Source organism: Neodiprion lecontei, chromosome 1, assembly GCF_021901455.1.
Source record: "Neodiprion lecontei isolate iyNeoLeco1 chromosome 1, iyNeoLeco1.1, whole genome shotgun sequence".
NCBI lineage: Eukaryota > Metazoa > Arthropoda > Insecta > Hymenoptera > Diprionidae > Neodiprion > Neodiprion lecontei.
The window spans coordinates 11012952-11031163 of NC_060260.1; the positions used below are offsets into that span (position 1 = coordinate 11012952).

At 36.4% G+C, this 18212-nt stretch overlaps 3 protein-coding genes across 4 annotated transcripts; 1 reads left to right on the forward strand and 2 right to left on the reverse strand.

The window, feature by feature from the left end:
• Positions 1 to 1313: 1313 nt before the first annotated feature.
• On the reverse strand, positions 1314 to 6100 carry LOC107217035 (inosine-5'-monophosphate dehydrogenase-like). 2 transcript variants are annotated; one of them, XM_015654393.2, is made up of 2 exons: positions 5694 to 6100; positions 1314 to 3831 (listed from the first exon to the last, which is right to left on the reverse strand). In XM_015654393.2, the coding sequence occupies exon 2, from the start codon at positions 3755 to 3757 to the stop codon at positions 2183 to 2185; it is 1575 nt and encodes a 524-aa protein (XP_015509879.2). In that variant the 5' UTR covers positions 3758 to 3831; positions 5694 to 6100; the 3' UTR covers positions 1314 to 2182. The 2 variants fall into 2 exon arrangements, with proteins under 2 accessions (XP_015509879.2, XP_046597508.1); XM_046741552.1 differs by lacking the exon at positions 5694 to 6100 and adding an exon at positions 4460 to 4634.
• Positions 6101 to 8022: 1922 nt separating this feature from the next.
• Positions 8023 to 9498, forward strand: LOC124294996 (spermatogenesis-associated protein 17-like). Its single transcript, XM_046742891.1, has 2 exons — positions 8023 to 8382; positions 8492 to 9498. Exons 1-2 carry the CDS (start codon positions 8054 to 8056, stop codon positions 8910 to 8912), a joined length of 750 nt encoding a protein of 249 aa, XP_046598847.1. The 5' UTR covers positions 8023 to 8053; the 3' UTR covers positions 8913 to 9498.
• A 264-nt stretch (positions 9499 to 9762) lies between these two features.
• On the reverse strand, positions 9763 to 16587 carry LOC107217034 (prosaposin). The gene is made up of 14 exons (XM_015654392.2): positions 16348 to 16587; positions 15592 to 15697; positions 14082 to 14445; positions 13630 to 13938; positions 13332 to 13520; positions 12989 to 13108; positions 12547 to 12855; positions 12298 to 12432; positions 12061 to 12228; positions 11622 to 11847; positions 11213 to 11527; positions 10875 to 11014; positions 10529 to 10771; positions 9763 to 10363 (listed from the first exon to the last, which is right to left on the reverse strand). The coding sequence occupies exons 1-14, from the start codon at positions 16385 to 16387 to the stop codon at positions 10307 to 10309; spliced, it is 2721 nt and encodes a 906-aa protein (XP_015509878.2). The 5' UTR covers positions 16388 to 16587; the 3' UTR covers positions 9763 to 10306.
• Positions 16588 to 18212: the final 1625 nt, after the last annotated feature.

Below are 18212 nucleotides of genomic sequence, written 5' to 3' on the forward strand. Positions count from 1 at the left end.
AGTGAAGGTGAACCTATTATAAACAATTATGCAGAAAAACAATAAATATTTTGTAAGAAAAGTTATGTAGAAAGGACTGTAAATGGGGACAAAATAATTTTTTGTATGTAGTTAAGTAGTATGTAGTCTACATAGGTCAAACGGGTCGACATCTCAATACTAGAATTAGGGAACACCAACGCAACATACATGAGATTGAAGAACGGCACACAGCTCTAACGAAACATAGTATCGATAAACAACACACTTTTAATTACGACAACACAAACATCCTTTGCGAAGAACACAATTATTATAGAAGACTGTTATTAGAAATGTGCAACATTGTAGGTCATACCAATTCTGTTAATCTTAGACAAGATGTTGAACATTTAAGCAATATTTACAAACCTCTAATCTCCGCCCACACAACAAATATTGTTTAACCTTAACTACATACAAAAAATTATTTTAATTTATTTTCATTTTATTTACTTCCCCATTTACAGTCCTTTCTACATAACTTTTCTTACAAAATATTTATTGTTTTTCTGCATAATTGTTTATAATAGGTTCACCTTCACTCTGGATTACATTGTTTTCTCCCATCAGTCGTTATTCACCTGTTGACACAATTGGTTCAACCAACAATATTTCGTTAGACATGTAGAACTTAATTATAAAGAGCCTACCTCCACTTCATTGACACCTGTGAATTAATTTCATTGCTAAAACGATCTTCTTCAATAACCTTTTAACACAATGACATAGTGACTGTGAAGAAACATAGTTCTTTAATCTTTTTAATTAATGACTACCAACTTTTAACTCCAACATATAAAATAACTTGAAGATTGACATAGTCTACCGTCACTCAAAAGAACGCTGTTTCCACCAATTGTAATTGTGAATTCGACTACATCTTAGTCCACTTACTTAATTCAAAAGGTAAATAACACTAAAAAACATCCTTTTCTCAATTAATCATAAGGTTCTCACTATCAACAATATTTAATAGCTCTAAGAGTATTACATCTACAATATTATGTCCGATTACTTCTAGTACCATTATTTATATTATAAAATTCTTTTTGTTATTTTTGACAGTTTTTAAATAAATCGTTCTGAGGAGGGCCCATATCCGAGTCGAAACGTTAACTGAAAATACGTTTTCTTAATTGACCGATCACCAAGACTCTATAATAGATTACATACGAGGTCGAGAATTCTTATTCATCATAGTCAAATAAGGACAGGCAAAAAAATGAGATTAAAAAATTTCATTATTTATTTACAAAAATTATAGTATATAGTATAACTGTCATTTTATAGTATCGTAATTTTCTGTATAATATGGAATTCAATTTTAAACAATCAATACACAGAAAATGTTTTAACAAAATATTAAAGACCTACCAATTGCGCATATAACAAATAAATCAAAACTGTTTTGGCATGCAGAATTCGTTTGAAGTTTATCATAAACACCTACATAGTATAGATATATATATATATATATATATATATATATATATATATATATATATATATATATATATATATATATATATATACTATGTAGGTGTTTATGATAAACTTCAACGAATTATCATATATATATATATGACTTGGGAGTCCGGAGGACACTGCAATTCTCAGATGAATTCTCAAACTTACTCGTAAATATACAATCATCAGATTTCTGTTATATTCTTATATCTTCTGACGATACTATGGGTTGTCTTATGCACAAGTTTTTTATTCTTCTGAGAATTGCAGTGTCCTCCGGACTCCCGAGTCATGCAGTCCTTGCAAAACACATACAGAACTTTTGGTTGGCAGTCTTTCTCTATTATGCTTTGCTCATATAAAAATTGGATACGCGTTGGCACACACAGCAACCATTTGGCTTGGCAGGGTCTGTTTCGAGAGAATTCACAGCATATCATGCGCCGAAAGAATTGACCCATCACTGTAAGCATCTCGCTTCATCCTAGTTTATACTGTCCAGGGATTCCGCCTTTTTGAACTTTTTCAAACGTAGTCTGTTACTGTAGGCATTTTTGGTTGACAATGAAACCTCTGACGTTTTTACAAGTAGCAGACTCATAATTGACATAATTGTCAGGCTCACTCAACCATTTGGTTATATATTCAAAAGACAATAATCGTTTTGAGAACCAAAGTTGCTATTACTAATAAATCAATACAATCTCTTTTCATGTGAAAATAAGCTATGTACATTTCCCTCCAACTGTGCCGACTGAGTTCTCCTTTCAAATTTAACCTCCTCACTGTGTATCATATGGTGCAAGGTGGATACGGATTTGGCGCCAATGTCGTGGCATCCATGCCGAATGCCACATTGAAGGTATGGTAAAAATTTGAGGACTGTACCCTTGTCGACTATTGACCCGCTGACCCCCTGCGCCACCTTCAGCTTATCCATTTCATTATGAAAATATCGATCCATTGCCGAACCACTTGCATCTTTTCGGTTCATAGCATCCAGCGACCCCATTCCTCTGTATTTCTTCAAACGTACTCCATCACTAAAGAAATACTCTCCTGGGGCCTCTGATGTTCCCGCAAGCAGCGATCCCATCATCACAGTACTCGCACCCAAACTCAACGCTTTGATTATGTGCCCAATAGTCTGTATACCACCATCAGCTATCACTGGGACTCCGAAATTTCTAGCGTAATCTGAGACACTGTAAACGGCCGTGGCCTGAGCCCTACCAACTGCTGTTACTTCTTGAGTTATACAACTGGATCCTGATCCCATCCCGACTCTAAGACCGTCTGCCCCAGCTCGTATGAGGTTTCTTGCTTGCATCCTTGTGACAATATTACCTGCGATTACTTGCACCTCTGGATACTTGGACTTGATGTATTTAATCATGTTCATTTGGTACTGAGAATTCCCTTGAGACGAGTCTAGGACGATGACATCGACTTTCGAAGCTGCCAGCAGTCGCAGCCTATCCTTGTCTTCCTCACGGGTTCCAATTGCTGCACCAACCAGGAGCTGTTTGTTTTCATCCTTGCTGGCATTCGGGTAGCTTCGATTTTTTTTCAAGTCCGTCCTAGCCATCAGAGCAACAAGTTCACCGTTATTATTCACTATTGGGAGTTTACCCTTCTTTGATTTTTCTAGAATGGAATTAGCTTCTTTTAACGTCACTCCAAAGGCCCCAGTTATCAAATTGTTTAATCTAGTCATCACATTTTCTAGCTTGAGATTCTGTTGGCTCGATGTGTCCTCAAGGAAGTCAATATCCCTAGATGTTACAATACCCACAAGCCTTCCTCCTAGTTTTCCATTCTCTGTTATCGGGATGCCGCAAAAACCGTGCTTAGTTTTCACATTGCGAACATCGAGAACAGTGTGGTTTGGCGATAAGACAACCGGATCTCTAATAAATCCATGTTCGTATTTTTTCACTTTCTGAACTTCATTCGCCTGATACTCTGCAGTGCAGTTGTTGTGGATTATACCAATTCCTCCAGACAGAGCCATAGCAATCGCCATCTCGGATTCAGTAACCGTGTCCATCGGAGACGAGACCAGGGGTAGTTTTAGGATGATCTTTTTGGTAAGCGGCGAAGAAAGGTCAACCACATTAGCAGTGAAATCTATGTACCCTGGGAGAATAATAAAGTCATTATATGTTAATCCGTTTCCACTTGACAGGAGTTGAGTTGCTGAAAGGCCATCTTTTGAGATCAGATCTTTCTCATCCTGACTTGCATCACTTATCACATAATCTGCCATGCTGCTGAATTCTTTTCAAGCTTCAGAGTACTGCAGTTTCTCTCTGATGTTACTATTCGATATTATATTTCCACCTGAAGACATACAGTTTTAAGTGTAGCGAATTAAGTTGAATGAATTCTGATTATATAGATAATAAATTATTACTGAACTGAGCTGCTATAGAACATGTGACATGAAGAATAATATTAATCGTGTATCTGAAGTTTAGGTAGGTCAAGCTCGATTGGAAACTCAAGTTTTCATCTATCGTGAGATCTAATTATAAAAAAATCATATACATTTACAGCGCAATATGTCGTCTCAAATTCACCATTCTGTGCTTTTAGATAGCTTACAAAGTTTCATTTACTCTGCAAGACCTTATTAAGGTTTGTGATCAAACTTAATCGTTCCCAATTACAGCTAATACATTATGAAAGGGTTGTCCTACTGTGAAATTATCACTACAAAATTGTTCATGTAACACAGTATGGTTTATGCGTTTCAGTTCCCTGTGTTCCATAAATGTGAATCGATCATTTACGCGATGGTAAAGAAAAAGAGCATAGGAATATGTAAAAATGCACTTTTGCGTCCTAGTACTTAAAAGTGCTCTTTTTTGTACGTAGCTTAAAGAAAAAAAAAGAAAAATGGTGAACTACACTTATGTTACATAAAGTATATACATGTGCACTACAGAGTCAAAGTAAAAAGACCTACTTTGCCTCCTTGGTACACAATCTACTATTATTTTTTTCTTTTAAAGAATAGTTTGAACAGTTAATTGTAGGACTTAATCAAGATCCGCGGCAGCGAATGACCAACAAGTATCCGTGTAGGGGATTGGTAAAGTTGACTCTGACTTTAATCGAAAATCGAATTTTCGTTGAAAATAGTTTCACTTCCTTCTTGCTTCAAGTCGATCAAGATCGACTTTTCCGGAGGTGCCCTGGTCGATTTCGTTAACAGCCCCATTCTACATACAATTCACAACAAAAACACTCCAACGCATTTTACAAATAAAATGATGTCACAGGTTCTACGAAATTGAAATAGTATATTCGTAGTATTCGTGTCGCGTACTTGCAGTAGGTCGTGAAATCCGCATCAAAAATTTGTAAATCGTTGTAATCGATGAATCGACTTGAAATTTGATATACATTTTCAAAAAAATAAAAATGCATCGTATTATTGAGCCAAAAATGTCGAAAAAAATTCAGGAATTCCTTTTTTGTCGGCAAAAAGAAAAAAGAAAAAAAGCTCTGTCAGTCAAAAGCGAATACAATGTAATTAACGGCCATATTTTTTTTATTTTTGTGTCGAATCACCTATGCTTACGATATTCGATATCATGTACACTGCAGATTAATCGCGGACGAAAACCGTAGAAACGCGCGAAGAGACATATCTTTATCAAATTATGTATTAAACTTTTATACTTTAAAAATATTATTATATAATAAACACACTTTTAACATACACATGAATTGATACGAAAAAATTATTAATAGTGCATCAGCAGTTTTTCCAAAATTAATTCCTAAAAATTAGCCTGTTTAGCCGTTCGTCAGTCGTCACAGTAGGGTAACCCCTTAAGTAATGAAATCAGATAGCACAATTCAATTGCTTACAGTTTAATCTATATAGCTGAGTTAGAATTTTTTTTTGAACAAACTTAATTTTTGTTGGAATAATAATAATTTAAATGTTGCTGCAATGAAATACGAATGCATGATAAATAATTATAATCGCTCTCTTTGTAGAGTGAAAAAATATACCAACTTTTTAATATTTTTTTAATATTCTTTTAATTTTTTACGTATAAATTAAAAGATTTAATTAAAAGTTTAGTGAGCAAGCATAAATTCATTACAAATATCTTAACTGACCTCAATTATGCTAACAATTCTACTATACTTAAAGTTTAAATTGAACAGTTGGATGCTACACTTACCTGACTGCGTGGCTACTTGGCAATTTTCGATGTGAAGTTCAGGGTCAGCTCTACGATGCGTACGTTACGGCGCGGCGTCTCAAATGAAATGGATGAAACGACCGAAATCAACGTGTTATAGTTTAAGGAGAATAGGTTTTCCAGCCATGGATCTAGCCACGATGTAACCTCTCCCAGACGGCGCTGATGGTAGTAGTGACGTCATCAGACCGTCAACACCGTATATTAGTGGGGAAAACTTATTGTCTCGGAAACTTCGGACTGATCCCAGATCACCGTTTATGAGCCAGATAACGTAGGTATAAAGATCCTCCCAAACAATAGGAGCCAAAAATTCCGAACGAAAGCGAACCTCATATTACCAGCGTGTTTTCCTCGTGAAAAAGACTTCTCACAGGGGTGCCCTGATCGATTTCGACGTTGACTTATATGTATACATGGTATATATATCTCGAAATATTTAAGTCTACGTATCGCGAACGTGAAAAAGGGCTTCACACGGTGCGATTCAGTATGCAATTCTGAACAAAAACGCTAAAATTCATTTTCATATTTGACACCCAAATAAAGAAATGGTATGCTTTATACGAAATCGCAATAGTAAATTCGTAGAAAGCATGATTTGTTGTAGATTTCATGAACTTGATAAATTGGCTAATAAATTGAAAATTTCCAAATTTAGATATTAGTTTTCAATGTTATAAACTTTCGAACTCTGTTTTTAATTTTTTACACCCAAATGAGATTAGTTTTGTGTTTGAAAATCTGACTGAACACGAGGTTCCTGTTATTTAAGAAAGCTTACGGTGAGATTCAAAGAGCGATTTAAATATTTTTTGAAGCTACTCGCAAATAGGCAAAATACTTTTGTCCACCTGTGTTAGGAAAAGATACCGTTTATACAGTTGTACCGCAGCATCGATCATTATAGCCTATATTACGAGTATATATCCGTTTTCAGATTTGGCCAATGCAGTAATCCAAACGACTTTTGGAATACTAGGTATTGACCATACACTTTACTAGTTTTATCACACTATACAAAACGTGTGTAAGCCAATAATTTCCTTTATGAACCATTTACAATCAAGACTACGATAAATATTAACCGTCGACAATTTGGAAGCCTAATTGCTAAGAATTTTCGCCGGTTCGTTATGCGATCCAGATTTTCAAAACCTTCCGCAAAATATCGGAAGTTAACCAATACTCTGAAGTTTCCGGATAAAAATAAGACTATTAAATTCTCAGCGCTAAAAACATTCGCCTCTTTTCACCACTCGCCAAAATCTTTGCAAAAGTGCAAATTGCTTAGAAAACACGCGTATCAAGTACTTATTCTCAGTACTATACTATACTATACAATGTTTGTCATTCCGTACAAATAAGCTTTCACTGTTCTTTGTCACTACGGGATTTAAAGACCATTCTTCGATCTAGGGACGAGATTGTGTAATTTCACTTTTCATATTTTGCACCGTCCAGGTTCATTGGTTGATTAAATTTTACAAACTAGTCAGAATGCTCGGATAATGGGAAATGTGAAAAGTGAAATTACTCATTCGCATCCGTGGTATTGCGAGCTTCCGAAGGAGCGCTATTTACAAATAGCCCAACATGATCTATGCCGTGCGTAATGATTATAATGATTCTGGATCTCGTTTTGTGAATTATCTTTGGTATACTTGGTTAGGCTATCGTGTCAAAACAAATGATACTGAGAATTTAGTATGCCACTCGCTATAAGAAAGACAGAACAGAAACGAATCCAGCCAATTTATCAATAAATTTCACTATATCAAGCTTGCAAGGTTTTTGAAGGTTACAGCAACCTTGACTGGATTTTCTACGTACAACTTATTATTTCTCTAAGCTCTCATCTCCCACGAAAATGGTTTCAACTCGATGTTTTTTGACAAGCAAAATAGAGCTTTATCGGGAAATCAAACAGCGAGATGACGTTTCGGAATTAGAACGTGCGCATGAATTCATCGCGGCTCGTAAGATTCAAGTCAGCTCATAACACGATCATTAAAATGTCGTTATACCCTAGTCGAAATTTCTGGGATCACGAATTTTTACCGAAATTGAGACATTTCATATTATTTGGTACAAAATTGTAAATGTGCATGCAGTTTTTCATAATGAATTGTCAATTTTCTTTCAAAATTGTGTCGTATAAATTTTTTATTGAAAAAATATAAATTTTCATGAAAATCTAGAAGATTTTATGAGAAATTATGCAGATTTAAAATTTTGTTCGAAAGTGATTTTTATACAAAGTTGTATGAAATGTTCCAATTTCTCTAAACATTCGTAGAAAATCGTAAAAATCATTTACACCAGGGTAATATTCAATTATGCGACGGCGCATGATAACAGTCATTATTTTTTTTAAGGCCTGGTGTCGTGGCTTTATTACTCGGAATCACTTAAGAATGTTGGATCAATCAGCGACAACGATACAGCGGCACTGGCGAGGTTTTATGGCACGCGAATTCGCGAGATCTCATCTCATGGATCAGGTGACGAAAATGTGGTGGGAGCATTATCACCGGTGTGCTACGAAGATTCAAGCACTTTGGCGTGGTCACAAAGCTCGCAAAAACGGCGTTAGTTTTCCAAAGTATCGCCGATGGTTACAGTCGGTCTATGACAAGAACACTGAGACGTCGACGAGGATGAAAGAGTATAACGATGAGTCTTCTGACCAATAAAGCATCGAGTCCCGGGTTACGAATGAAAATGATTTCCCAAAAGTATCCGCGATTATACAGCCAAGAACTGTTTCTCCTTAGGTTTCGCGATTCAGAATCGGCGTACATGAGGAAACTCATGGAGCGTGAATCCATGCTTTGGATCCTGTTCATTCTCTTCAAGCTGCACCATCTTCTGAGTACCGAGTCTCAGCCAGGTGTCCTAGCGCGCATTGACAAAACGAGGTTCACAATGATTGAGAAAATGATGCGAAGCCTGGAGTATACCCTCTACGTGGAGAAGCGGCGTCTAAAAAAGTGCAGTGTCCGACCACCGGATGCGCAGCCTCTGCTGTTTGAAGGGACGTATTTTGAACGGTGCGAAAAAGAAATTCGGGACTTGGAGCGAAGCTTGGAACTTGGCAACGGCTCCATTCGCAGAGGCGAGTGTGTTCAGCTTTATTTGAAGACCTCTGTTTCACAAGTACTAAAAACCTCTGATACTCGTAGGCATATCTTATGAGGAGCAAGAAAGGTGTTTGAAAAATGTTCAAAGACTTCGGATGCAATCGGAGTCTGGAAAATTCGGCACTAAATTGCCGTTCAGAACAGTCACTCGTTGCACGGCCCCATGCAGTTGGGATACATCCATTCGAGTGACAACGGGTGTTTACGAACCGCCAAAATATGGGTTTACGACACTCAGATTACCGCGTGACAAGTCTAAGGAACTTCATGGCGATTTCAAACTTGTTCTGAAACCGAAAGAATTGTACGAAACCATCGACAAGATGAAATGTCCGTTTGCTAGGCTCGAAATGAAATGTCCCATTCACGATTTCACCACTCTGTAACAAACTGTAAAACCGTAGTTGCCCCCCCCTTTTCGCGTTTTTGACCGTATTGTAACTAACGATAAGACTTCTGCAACTTATTAATTCGAAAATCTTCCGAAGTCAGATTAGAATTGGCGTTAATCGAAAATTATCCCGACGTATTCTGAATAGTTATGGCGACATTCACATTAAATATTACAGCGTTACCATTATTCAAAAGTTCAAACGATTTATGAGAACTCGTATTTCAGTGAAGTTATGTGAAATTTTTCTACAATTATGGCAAGCTGAGAATGTAGAAATTAGTAATAAATGAATTTTACGATATTCTACTACGGAAATTTTTTACTTTTTTTCTTAGAATAGTATTTCAAATATTATATTTGTACAATGGCACATTTATATAATGAATCAGTCAAATCTTGGGAAACTTACATACTTTCCCGTAATACCTTCAACATTTCTTGTTACGTTTGTACTTCTCTGATTCAATTTGAAATTGGACGTTGTAATTACACAAACGACTTGACAATAAGATCAGTTTTATAACTCGCAATAATTTATTCGTTGGCCGACTAAATGTGGAACGGAACCTACACGTTCCGATGTAATTAGCGGGTTCTTAACAACTTCATTTTATTTTCCTTATTATCACAGTTAAATTTAGTCAGAAAATTTATTTTCGTTCTTGCGCTGTTGAAAAATTGACAGACTAATTAAAATGCATAAAAAAGTTAAACATCAGACAGCTATATTATATTAATAAATTTACTGTAACATTACAATACGATAAAAGATACTGGCTAGACTATAGGAGAATTGTTTCAATAAAGGAATATTTCAGTGTTGCCATTTTGAAAAACAAAAGGCTGTCAGTTGTAGTGTCAATCTCAACAGTTCAAATGTTACAGACTATAGTATGCCAGGTATCTTTCTCAAGAGTGCTTTGCTGATTATTATTAATTAGTTTTTCATATTTTTTTTACGTGTTATTCGATCAATGTTATTTATAGTAGAGTATCGAATACCTTGATGCTCTTTAGTTACCTTAATTAAATTTATTAAATTTTAAATTGAATTTTTAAACTGATGGCGCTGAATTTGCTTTCCAGACTTTCTCCCTGCAATGATCGACAACCTGTAACAGAATGACGTTGATTTATTTCAGGATTTCTGTGGTTACTGCGATGTAGTATATACCTACGTGAACTTATTTAAAACATACTGTTTGCCTTTTAGTGTGACAATAAGATCAGTTGAATAACGTAATAGAGCGATTCCAGATTAACCCTTATTTTCTTACATTGCATGCGGCGGCATTGTCGTCGGACAAACACCAATATGCTGTTCCCCATGTACACCGTTTTTGAGCGAGGTTAGGGTTAGGAAGATTAGTGAAACGTCTCAATCTTGAGCTGGCTGCTGACATTGCTAGGTAATCCTGGTCTGAACAGAGTGCAAGTTTAGTGCAGATTTTTTTTGTGTCAACGAACGACAATAGAAGGTTGATTATGCTGTGGCCGTATACTTCGATCATCGTCTCGCACTACACAGAAGAGAAATCGAACAAATAATACGATGAGTAAATACTTATATCAATAACTGTGCACAGAAATAAAGTTTTCGACTGCTGGCAGCATTTTACAGACCTTCTTTTGTTTTCCAGACGGTATATACTTGCAAACTTTAGACACGATAATTTCAATGTCATGATCCACTTCTGGGTCCTTCAACTCTTTTTCGATTGTGGATATTACAGATTGGCACAAAGCACATTCGGATATAGATTCTGAAATAATAGTAGCGTTAAGTTAAGTTAAGATTGAATTTTAATTTTAAACAATCCACTGAAGGTAAAAATTGAATACAACTTTACTTTTAGCGAATCTGCACAGTGCAGACTTTACTTTTATTTTATGAAATTCACTTCACCACGCAACTTCTTTAACGAAATATTTTACAGATTCCAATATTTCTAATATCGTACCTTGCATTTGCTCAATCTGTTGTCCACAGAGGGAGATTGCCTGACAAATGTCCCTGGGATTGACCTCAGCCACAAGCATATCAATGACTAAATCAGCATACTTGTTTACAAAATCGTCACATTGACTTTTAACAGTCTTCGGTAAGACGTGGCACACTCCATGCACAATTTTCTCAACTTCGTCTCTGCTACTCTTAGACTTCATAGATTCTTCTAGGTGCTTCATTATAAACTCGCAAACCACACATTCTGCATCAGAGCTGACTTCTTGTTTTGCTACCGGGTAGAGCGGAAAGTCCGGGATCTCATTTGTTACTACATTTAGTCAAATATAATTTTTTAATGAACTTGTAAACTACCTGTAAGAGTTCGATTGATAAAATATTGGAAATGTAGTGAATCAACTCACTGATTTCTCCATTTTTGTCTGTAGGGAAGGAATTCTCAATGAATGGAACAGGGCTCTGTGTTGCTTCACACAATTTTATGTATACACAGACTTCTTGCGGGGTGAGATCTGCTATTAAAAGATCAACTAGTTCTTTGCTGTACACCTTTACCAATTCTAAACACTCTCCTTTGAGGTTCCTCGGAAGGTGAATGCATAGTTTGTCCAATGCAGCCTCTATGCTTGCCTATTAATGATTTAGATAATTATTCAAATGAGAAAATGAAAACATGGATGTTGTTTTTCTTTTAGCATCCAAGCACTTGTGTCAAACTTTTAAATCTTACAGAATTACTTGCTTAATCTTAATCGATGGTAAAGATAAAACGGATCTGGCAATTTTTTGAGTACACAGTTAGTACGTATGAAACGTGAAAATAAATATCCAATTGCTGCTTACCTCTGTCCTATTATTCTCTACAACTTTGTACAACTGTGTGATAGCAAGGAGACACAACGGACAACTGGGTTTTTCTTCGACCTCACTTACAATTACCATATCTTTAGGAATTGACTCCCAGGCATTGACCAGTTCCTCAGTTGGACACAGATGCAGACTTGGGCAGAGCTGTAGGATAGTTGATAGACATCAATTTACTCGCACAGAAATGTATTGAAAAACGGTTTTGTTACTAACCACAGAAGGATCAATTTCATGGGCAAGGATCGCTACGATGGCATCTCCATAGACATCAACGAATTGGTTACAATCGCCCTGTACAGTCTTCGGTAATTTACTACATACTTTTTCAATTTCTTCTTTTACTTTCTCCTATTGAAATCAGGTTAAAAGTTCTGCTTGAGTTACTTGAACGATCAGTGTAGGGCATTGTTTTCACCACAATAAATAGATAGGCAACATACTTTGAACATTAACTTAACGAACCTCGGTAGTAGGATTGGTGATTACTTGTTGCAAGTAATGCAAGACATACTCGCATAACGCACAGGTTTGCTCATTACCACCGCCTGCAACAGGGAACGCCAGTGAAGAAACTTGCATCCTTTCTAGTGGTAATTGCATTTCCTCAGCTTCCGACTTGGGTTCCTGCTTTCTCAGTCCAGATCCATTTTCTCCCAAATTATGCTTTCTGATTCCAGCTTTGTTCTCCCCAAGATTGTGCTTCTTTTCGTTCATTATTCTTACACCAATAGCTGCAGGTTTTTCAGGTAGAAGAGGCCATATCGGTCCATTCTGATAGACGAAATCATATTTGGAATCGTTTTTTTTTTTTTCTTTACACATTAATTCAGTGGAATGACGCCAAAGCTTTAAGAACGTGTATTTTTAATTGTGTGTAAAATCTATTGCTTGGATAAATACTTACATACACAGAATCACTTGGTCTTGGGCACACACCCATTATTTGACATACTGAATTTCCGTCTAGTTCATGCGTCAAAAATGAATATATTTGTGGATAATATTCGTCAACAATCGCAGTGCACTATAAAATCGTACAATACTCAATGAGTCAGAATTAGGATAAGAAATATTACAGAAATCCTTGAGGAAATTATTTCAATAACCATCTACTTTCATGTATTTTATCTATAGCAATTTTTTTCACCGACTATTGGTGAAAAGATTTGTAAAAATAAAGAAAAGTCTACTTGAAGTTAAATCGATATACGTTAACAATTTACATAAAATGGAAACTAAGGGTATACCTCAAATGCGAAGGACTTGGTCTGTTTACAGAGCCCTTCAAGAACTTTTTGGAATTCTAATTCTGTGGTATTGGCAACTAAGAGATCCTGCAAGTGACCTACTAGTTGTTTACAAAGCTTGCATGGAAGTTCGTCACTAACATCAACCATACCGACACTAGATAGGGGCCGGACTTCAACCTCTATTATCTGTAAATACCAAATGACTCTTTGTTTATTCTGCTGATAGTTTACATTATTCATAGAACAGATACACATTTTAGAATATTGATCTCTTTAGTATTAGAAAATATTTTACCTCGCCGTCTATTTCTTCATGATTATGGAATCTCGAACTACATTGGCCAGAAAGGTGACAAATGTTTTCTGCTTTGAATTCAGTTGACAATCGCTCATATATGGATTCGAAGTATGTGAGCACAATGGAAGAACAAGCATCAGAGAAGGAGCTAAATTGCCCACATGTATTTAGCATATTTTCCAGAATCTGATCACGCGACATTCCCTCCAACTTGTGTTCTAGATGCGTTGCTATAGTGTAACATTTCGAACACTCATCAGGTTCTAGTTCATCGTTGAATAAAGACTTTGGAACAATTTCATCATCCTGTAAGCGATTGGTTGAACATATTTAGACAGTGGCAGAGCAGAGTGGGTAGAAAACTGACACAATTCTGTGTATTTCTTGAGATGCGTATTCAGGTGGTTCAAAGTAATCATCATGTAAGTGTAAGAAATGCAGATTCATACCTCGGTCATTTTTTCTTGATATTCACGGAGCAGATTGTCAATGCGTGCTGAATTGCAGAGTCCGGAGACTGAGCATACCACAGAAGGGTCCATTTGAGACGCCAAAGTCTCGACTAGCTCCGGTATGAATTGATCTACTAGTTCGTCGCACTCCTTGACTATAATCTTTATTTGCATGAGAGCACAACTACCCTCGAACACGGCCTTCAGGTCTTCCTGAGTTTGATTGCTTTCTAGTTGATCCCTAGCTTGCTTTACCATATCCTTACAAATATCGCATACACTGTCTTTGTCATATTCCACTTCCATGTTTTCCCACTTTGACTTGATACAGTGCTTTGTTGCTTTGCATCCTGCTGCAGTACTGTTTAAAAGGTTTCAATTTTATGTAGTTCAGTAGCATAAGTTCAAAATGCACAAACAAATGCAATACGATTTCAATTATTTTCTGTGTCATATGATCAGTTACTATACTACAATATAAATCAGAACCTCAATATTTTTCAAATTCAAACCACATAGAACATTGAAATTATTTCTTACTGTGCCCATATTAATTAACTGGGCCAGAAATAATGTAGCAAACACCAACTCTCTCTATGACCTTTTGTAACTCATACTGTAAACAAATCCATTACAACTTCTCGAAGTACTATATAAACACGGGGTTTGCTGTGTGTAGTGTTTGAAGCAACCAAGTAGCAGGTAGCTATTTATAATACATGCACAGATTGACAGACAACTTTATTTTGCAACTCACAAATGAACTTGAGTATAAATGAAATATTAACAGTCACACAAAGTATGTAACCTATTCAACGGGTGTTATCATATGTTGAAAACTTGGAGTGAGAACAAGAATGCGGTAGAAAGAAGCATTGAAATATAATTAGCCCAGAATATATGGCTATTGTTTACGAATTTTATACATCAGATTTTGCAGGTCCCTTCTTTTCCCCTTTCAGCTCTTCTGATTTTTTATCCAAAACGAGGCTATTATTCATCATTAAGAATCGAGACATCAAAACTCTTTTATCAGTAAACCACCAACATCCATACTGTCTTCTGATAACGAACACAAAGGCTTGTATAACATGAGGAGGGCAATGGTTCAGCTATGACTAACTTCAGAAGGCAACTGCCACGTTAGTACCCAATAACGTTAAAGCAGCTCTTGATTGTGAGTCTGTTGACGATAATTCTGGCTTGATGCGTGAGCTGAACTGTAGCGTATTGTTATGTTTTGGAACACATTCTGAGGTGACGAAATGCTGATGATATAAAGAGTGGAATAAGTAAGGGGAGAGAAGCTACACAGAATGTTGCACTGATAGTATGCATGCATGTGGTTAGAAAATATCACTATCTAGAGACCTTTAGTCTCACACATCGCTACGCCGGCATAAAAGCAATGGATAAAACATTGTGAAACCTTGAGGTAGGAGGAGAGTCGAGTGAGGGAAAAAAGATGGGAACATGAAAGCTTCTCGAACGAATCTATCATACTCACGTCAAGTTTTGACACCAGTATGATGGACCCCAGGTACAGGCTTTAGAACCTAGAAGATGCGTTTTATCATTTCCTCCAGTACTGATCACCACTCTAGCTGTAGCAACTGAAATTCAAAGCAAATGTGACGATGTTTAACCTGAAGTTGGTGGTGGTTATTTTCTTCACAACCCATAAATTCGTCAGTGTGGTAAAATTATGAAAATACATAATTTAGGTGTTACTAGGAAATGGCATTAATCACTGCTAAACTGCAACATCCTGGTAGATTTGACTCATCCGACATTAATGATCAATAAATCGTATGTCCCCACTACATGTGACTAATCTCTGAAATATGAGTGATTCGCTTGGCTACATCTCGATTACTGAAATATTTTTCTACATTTTGGATTCTGATTCATAAAAACCAAAAGGATTTTAGCAGCGTACGTGATAGCAGTAAACAGCGAGTTGTAAGATATTGCAAAAATAATCATCTACTCTGCTAGTCAGGCGGCTATTTTTGTAAATAAGAGAAGGTGAAAGGTGAAGTTTAAATTTTGTTCATTCGTGTTGTCTTGCTTGCAAAAATTCTACAAACGAAGGTTCGGGATACTTGGAGGTCATCGGACAGCAACTAGAGGTTACCAAATCATCAGAAAATCCGACATTTGGCGCAGTTGGGTCATTAACATTGGTAATTACGTCGCAAGTCAACAAAGAGAAAAGTCCACGGACTGTCAATTGATCGTTGGTTAGAAGGCGAAAACTTACCAGCTACAAACGCGCAAAGCGCTAATAATATGGTCTTCATATTGTAAACAATGCCAATGGTGTTTATGATGTGCACGAAATTTCGATAAAGAAAAAGAATAACACTCCTATCCACCGTCCGCACGTAATGTCAAGCTCGAACTCGCTGACACTGAAGATCGCTCAAGATGACTTGGCCGTCTCTACTTCGCTTCCTTCCTACGAGTATCGATACTGCAGATTGCTCGACTCGTGATTCGGACTGACAGCTACGTCGTCTCGTGAGTCTCGCATGCCGAGTCACCAAGCGGATTTGGACCGCATTTAGTTTGTTAGTGCTGTCTAGCGGTGTATTTTCGAAACAGAGTTGTCTGACAACTATGGACTTAATGAAAACCACTGCGAAAACAGCAGCTGAAAGATAAGAACGTCAAGTCGCATCGTTGTTGCGAATTATGGAGTGTACGGCAGGAAGGATATCTTAGGTTGCTATTTCATGAGCAGTAAAAAGCAGCAGTGATTTAGCAACTTACTAGTTTTCACTAGCATCAGTTTGGTAATTTTACGCAGCAGCAGCGCTGCTCATGAAATAGGTCGTGACTTCTTGTGATTTTGTGGCTTGTCGTTGCGCCGAAAGTGATAGGGGAAAACTGCTGCTGCTGCTGCTTTTTCCTGCTCAAGAAATATGTAGCATAATAGCATTATTATTGCACAAATATTGGCTCAGGGCCGGTTCATCTCAAATCGCCCAGCAAGGTCGGGGCGGAAAATTCAAACGATTCAGTAAAAATGTATGTCATTCCTCAACGGATTTATAGAGACCCGTATTTTTTCATTTTGCTATAAAAATATTTTATCCTTCTGTACGGCTGTTCTCATTTTTTAACGAAAACCCATGCTTACAAATTGTGTAAATTTCGTTTTTTGTTTAAAGGGCCGCAACTTTTCAACTAATTGAAGGATTCTAGTTTTTTTTTTTCAAAATGTGCATACTTCTGCGTGCGTATATTATTATTACGCTTGCCAAGCACAGCTTCATAGATTTGGAAGACGAACTTGGTTGTATCTTATAGGTAAAAAAATATTATTTTTGTGTTTGTTACTATAAAAAGAAACATTGTAATTGGATTTTTCCTTGCAGTTATACATTTTTTAAATATTATATAAAATATACATCATATATAATATTATATAAAATTTTTTACGGGAAAAATCAGGGAAAATTAAGCAATTATACTTATACTTAAGCAAAATTGTCGCCACCCTGATAATGCAAATCGATCGATCGTGTCTTTTGCTTAGCGATTTTGTAAACTGTGTATAAAAAGTAAAGCACTCTCAATGTGTTCAGCCTGCAGCATTTCAATCGATTCTATTATCAACAACTAAATTCTCAACTTTAAATTAAATACGCCTTTTGTGCGATGACTTGATACTTTTTGTTTCTCATTTTCAAGCCAGTGATCAATTGAATGGGATAAAAATCGCGGAGTGTATAGTGATAGCGAAGAATCTTGTCGAAATTATTTATAAAACACGTCAGAGGTCTGCTAAAGTATTTTTTTTTTAGGAATTGTCTTGTCTTTTGTTTCAGAGCAACGGAATAATTTTTTATACAAGCTTATCGAAAAATATTGAGATTTCACTTGAATAGCATATTTATTTTAATAATTCCACGTAGAAAATAGATTTTGAATCGAAAAATGTATAATTTATTTCTCCAATCATAGAAGTGATACAATAGAAGACTGTTTTCGTCATCAGAAACAACTGCTGTAGAAAGATAGGTTTGTTTCTACTTGAAGAGAGATGCTGAAGAGAACACCAGAATCATTGACCAATCAGAGCATTTATGTTGCTGCTGCATTCAGCTGTTTGCTGCAGGT

Bases quoted from the DNA above. Each gene is read 5' to 3' on its own strand.
- LOC124294996 (XM_046742891.1), top strand. From the start codon at position 8,054: ATGCGACGGCGCATGATAACAGTCATTATTTTTTTTAAGGCCTGGTGT. The intron at 8,383-8,491 runs GTATAACGATGA...GTTTCTCCTTAG, and splicing joins ACGTCGACGAGGATGAAAGA to GTTTCGCGATTCAGAATCGG.
- LOC107217034 (XM_015654392.2), bottom strand. From the start codon at position 16,387: ATGAAGACCATATTATTAGCGCTTTGCGCGTTTGTAGCTG. The intron at 13,939-14,081 runs GTATGAATCTGC...AATCGCTTACAG, and splicing joins ATCAAGAAAAAATGACCGAG to GATGATGAAATTGTTCCAAA. The intron at 11,848-12,060 runs GTAAGCAGCAAT...AATCATTAATAG, and splicing joins TAGAGAATAATAGGACAGAG to GCAAGCATAGAGGCTGCATT.
- LOC107217035 (XM_015654393.2), bottom strand. From the start codon at position 3,757: ATGGCAGATTATGTGATAAGTGATGCAAGTCAGGATGAGAAAGATCTG.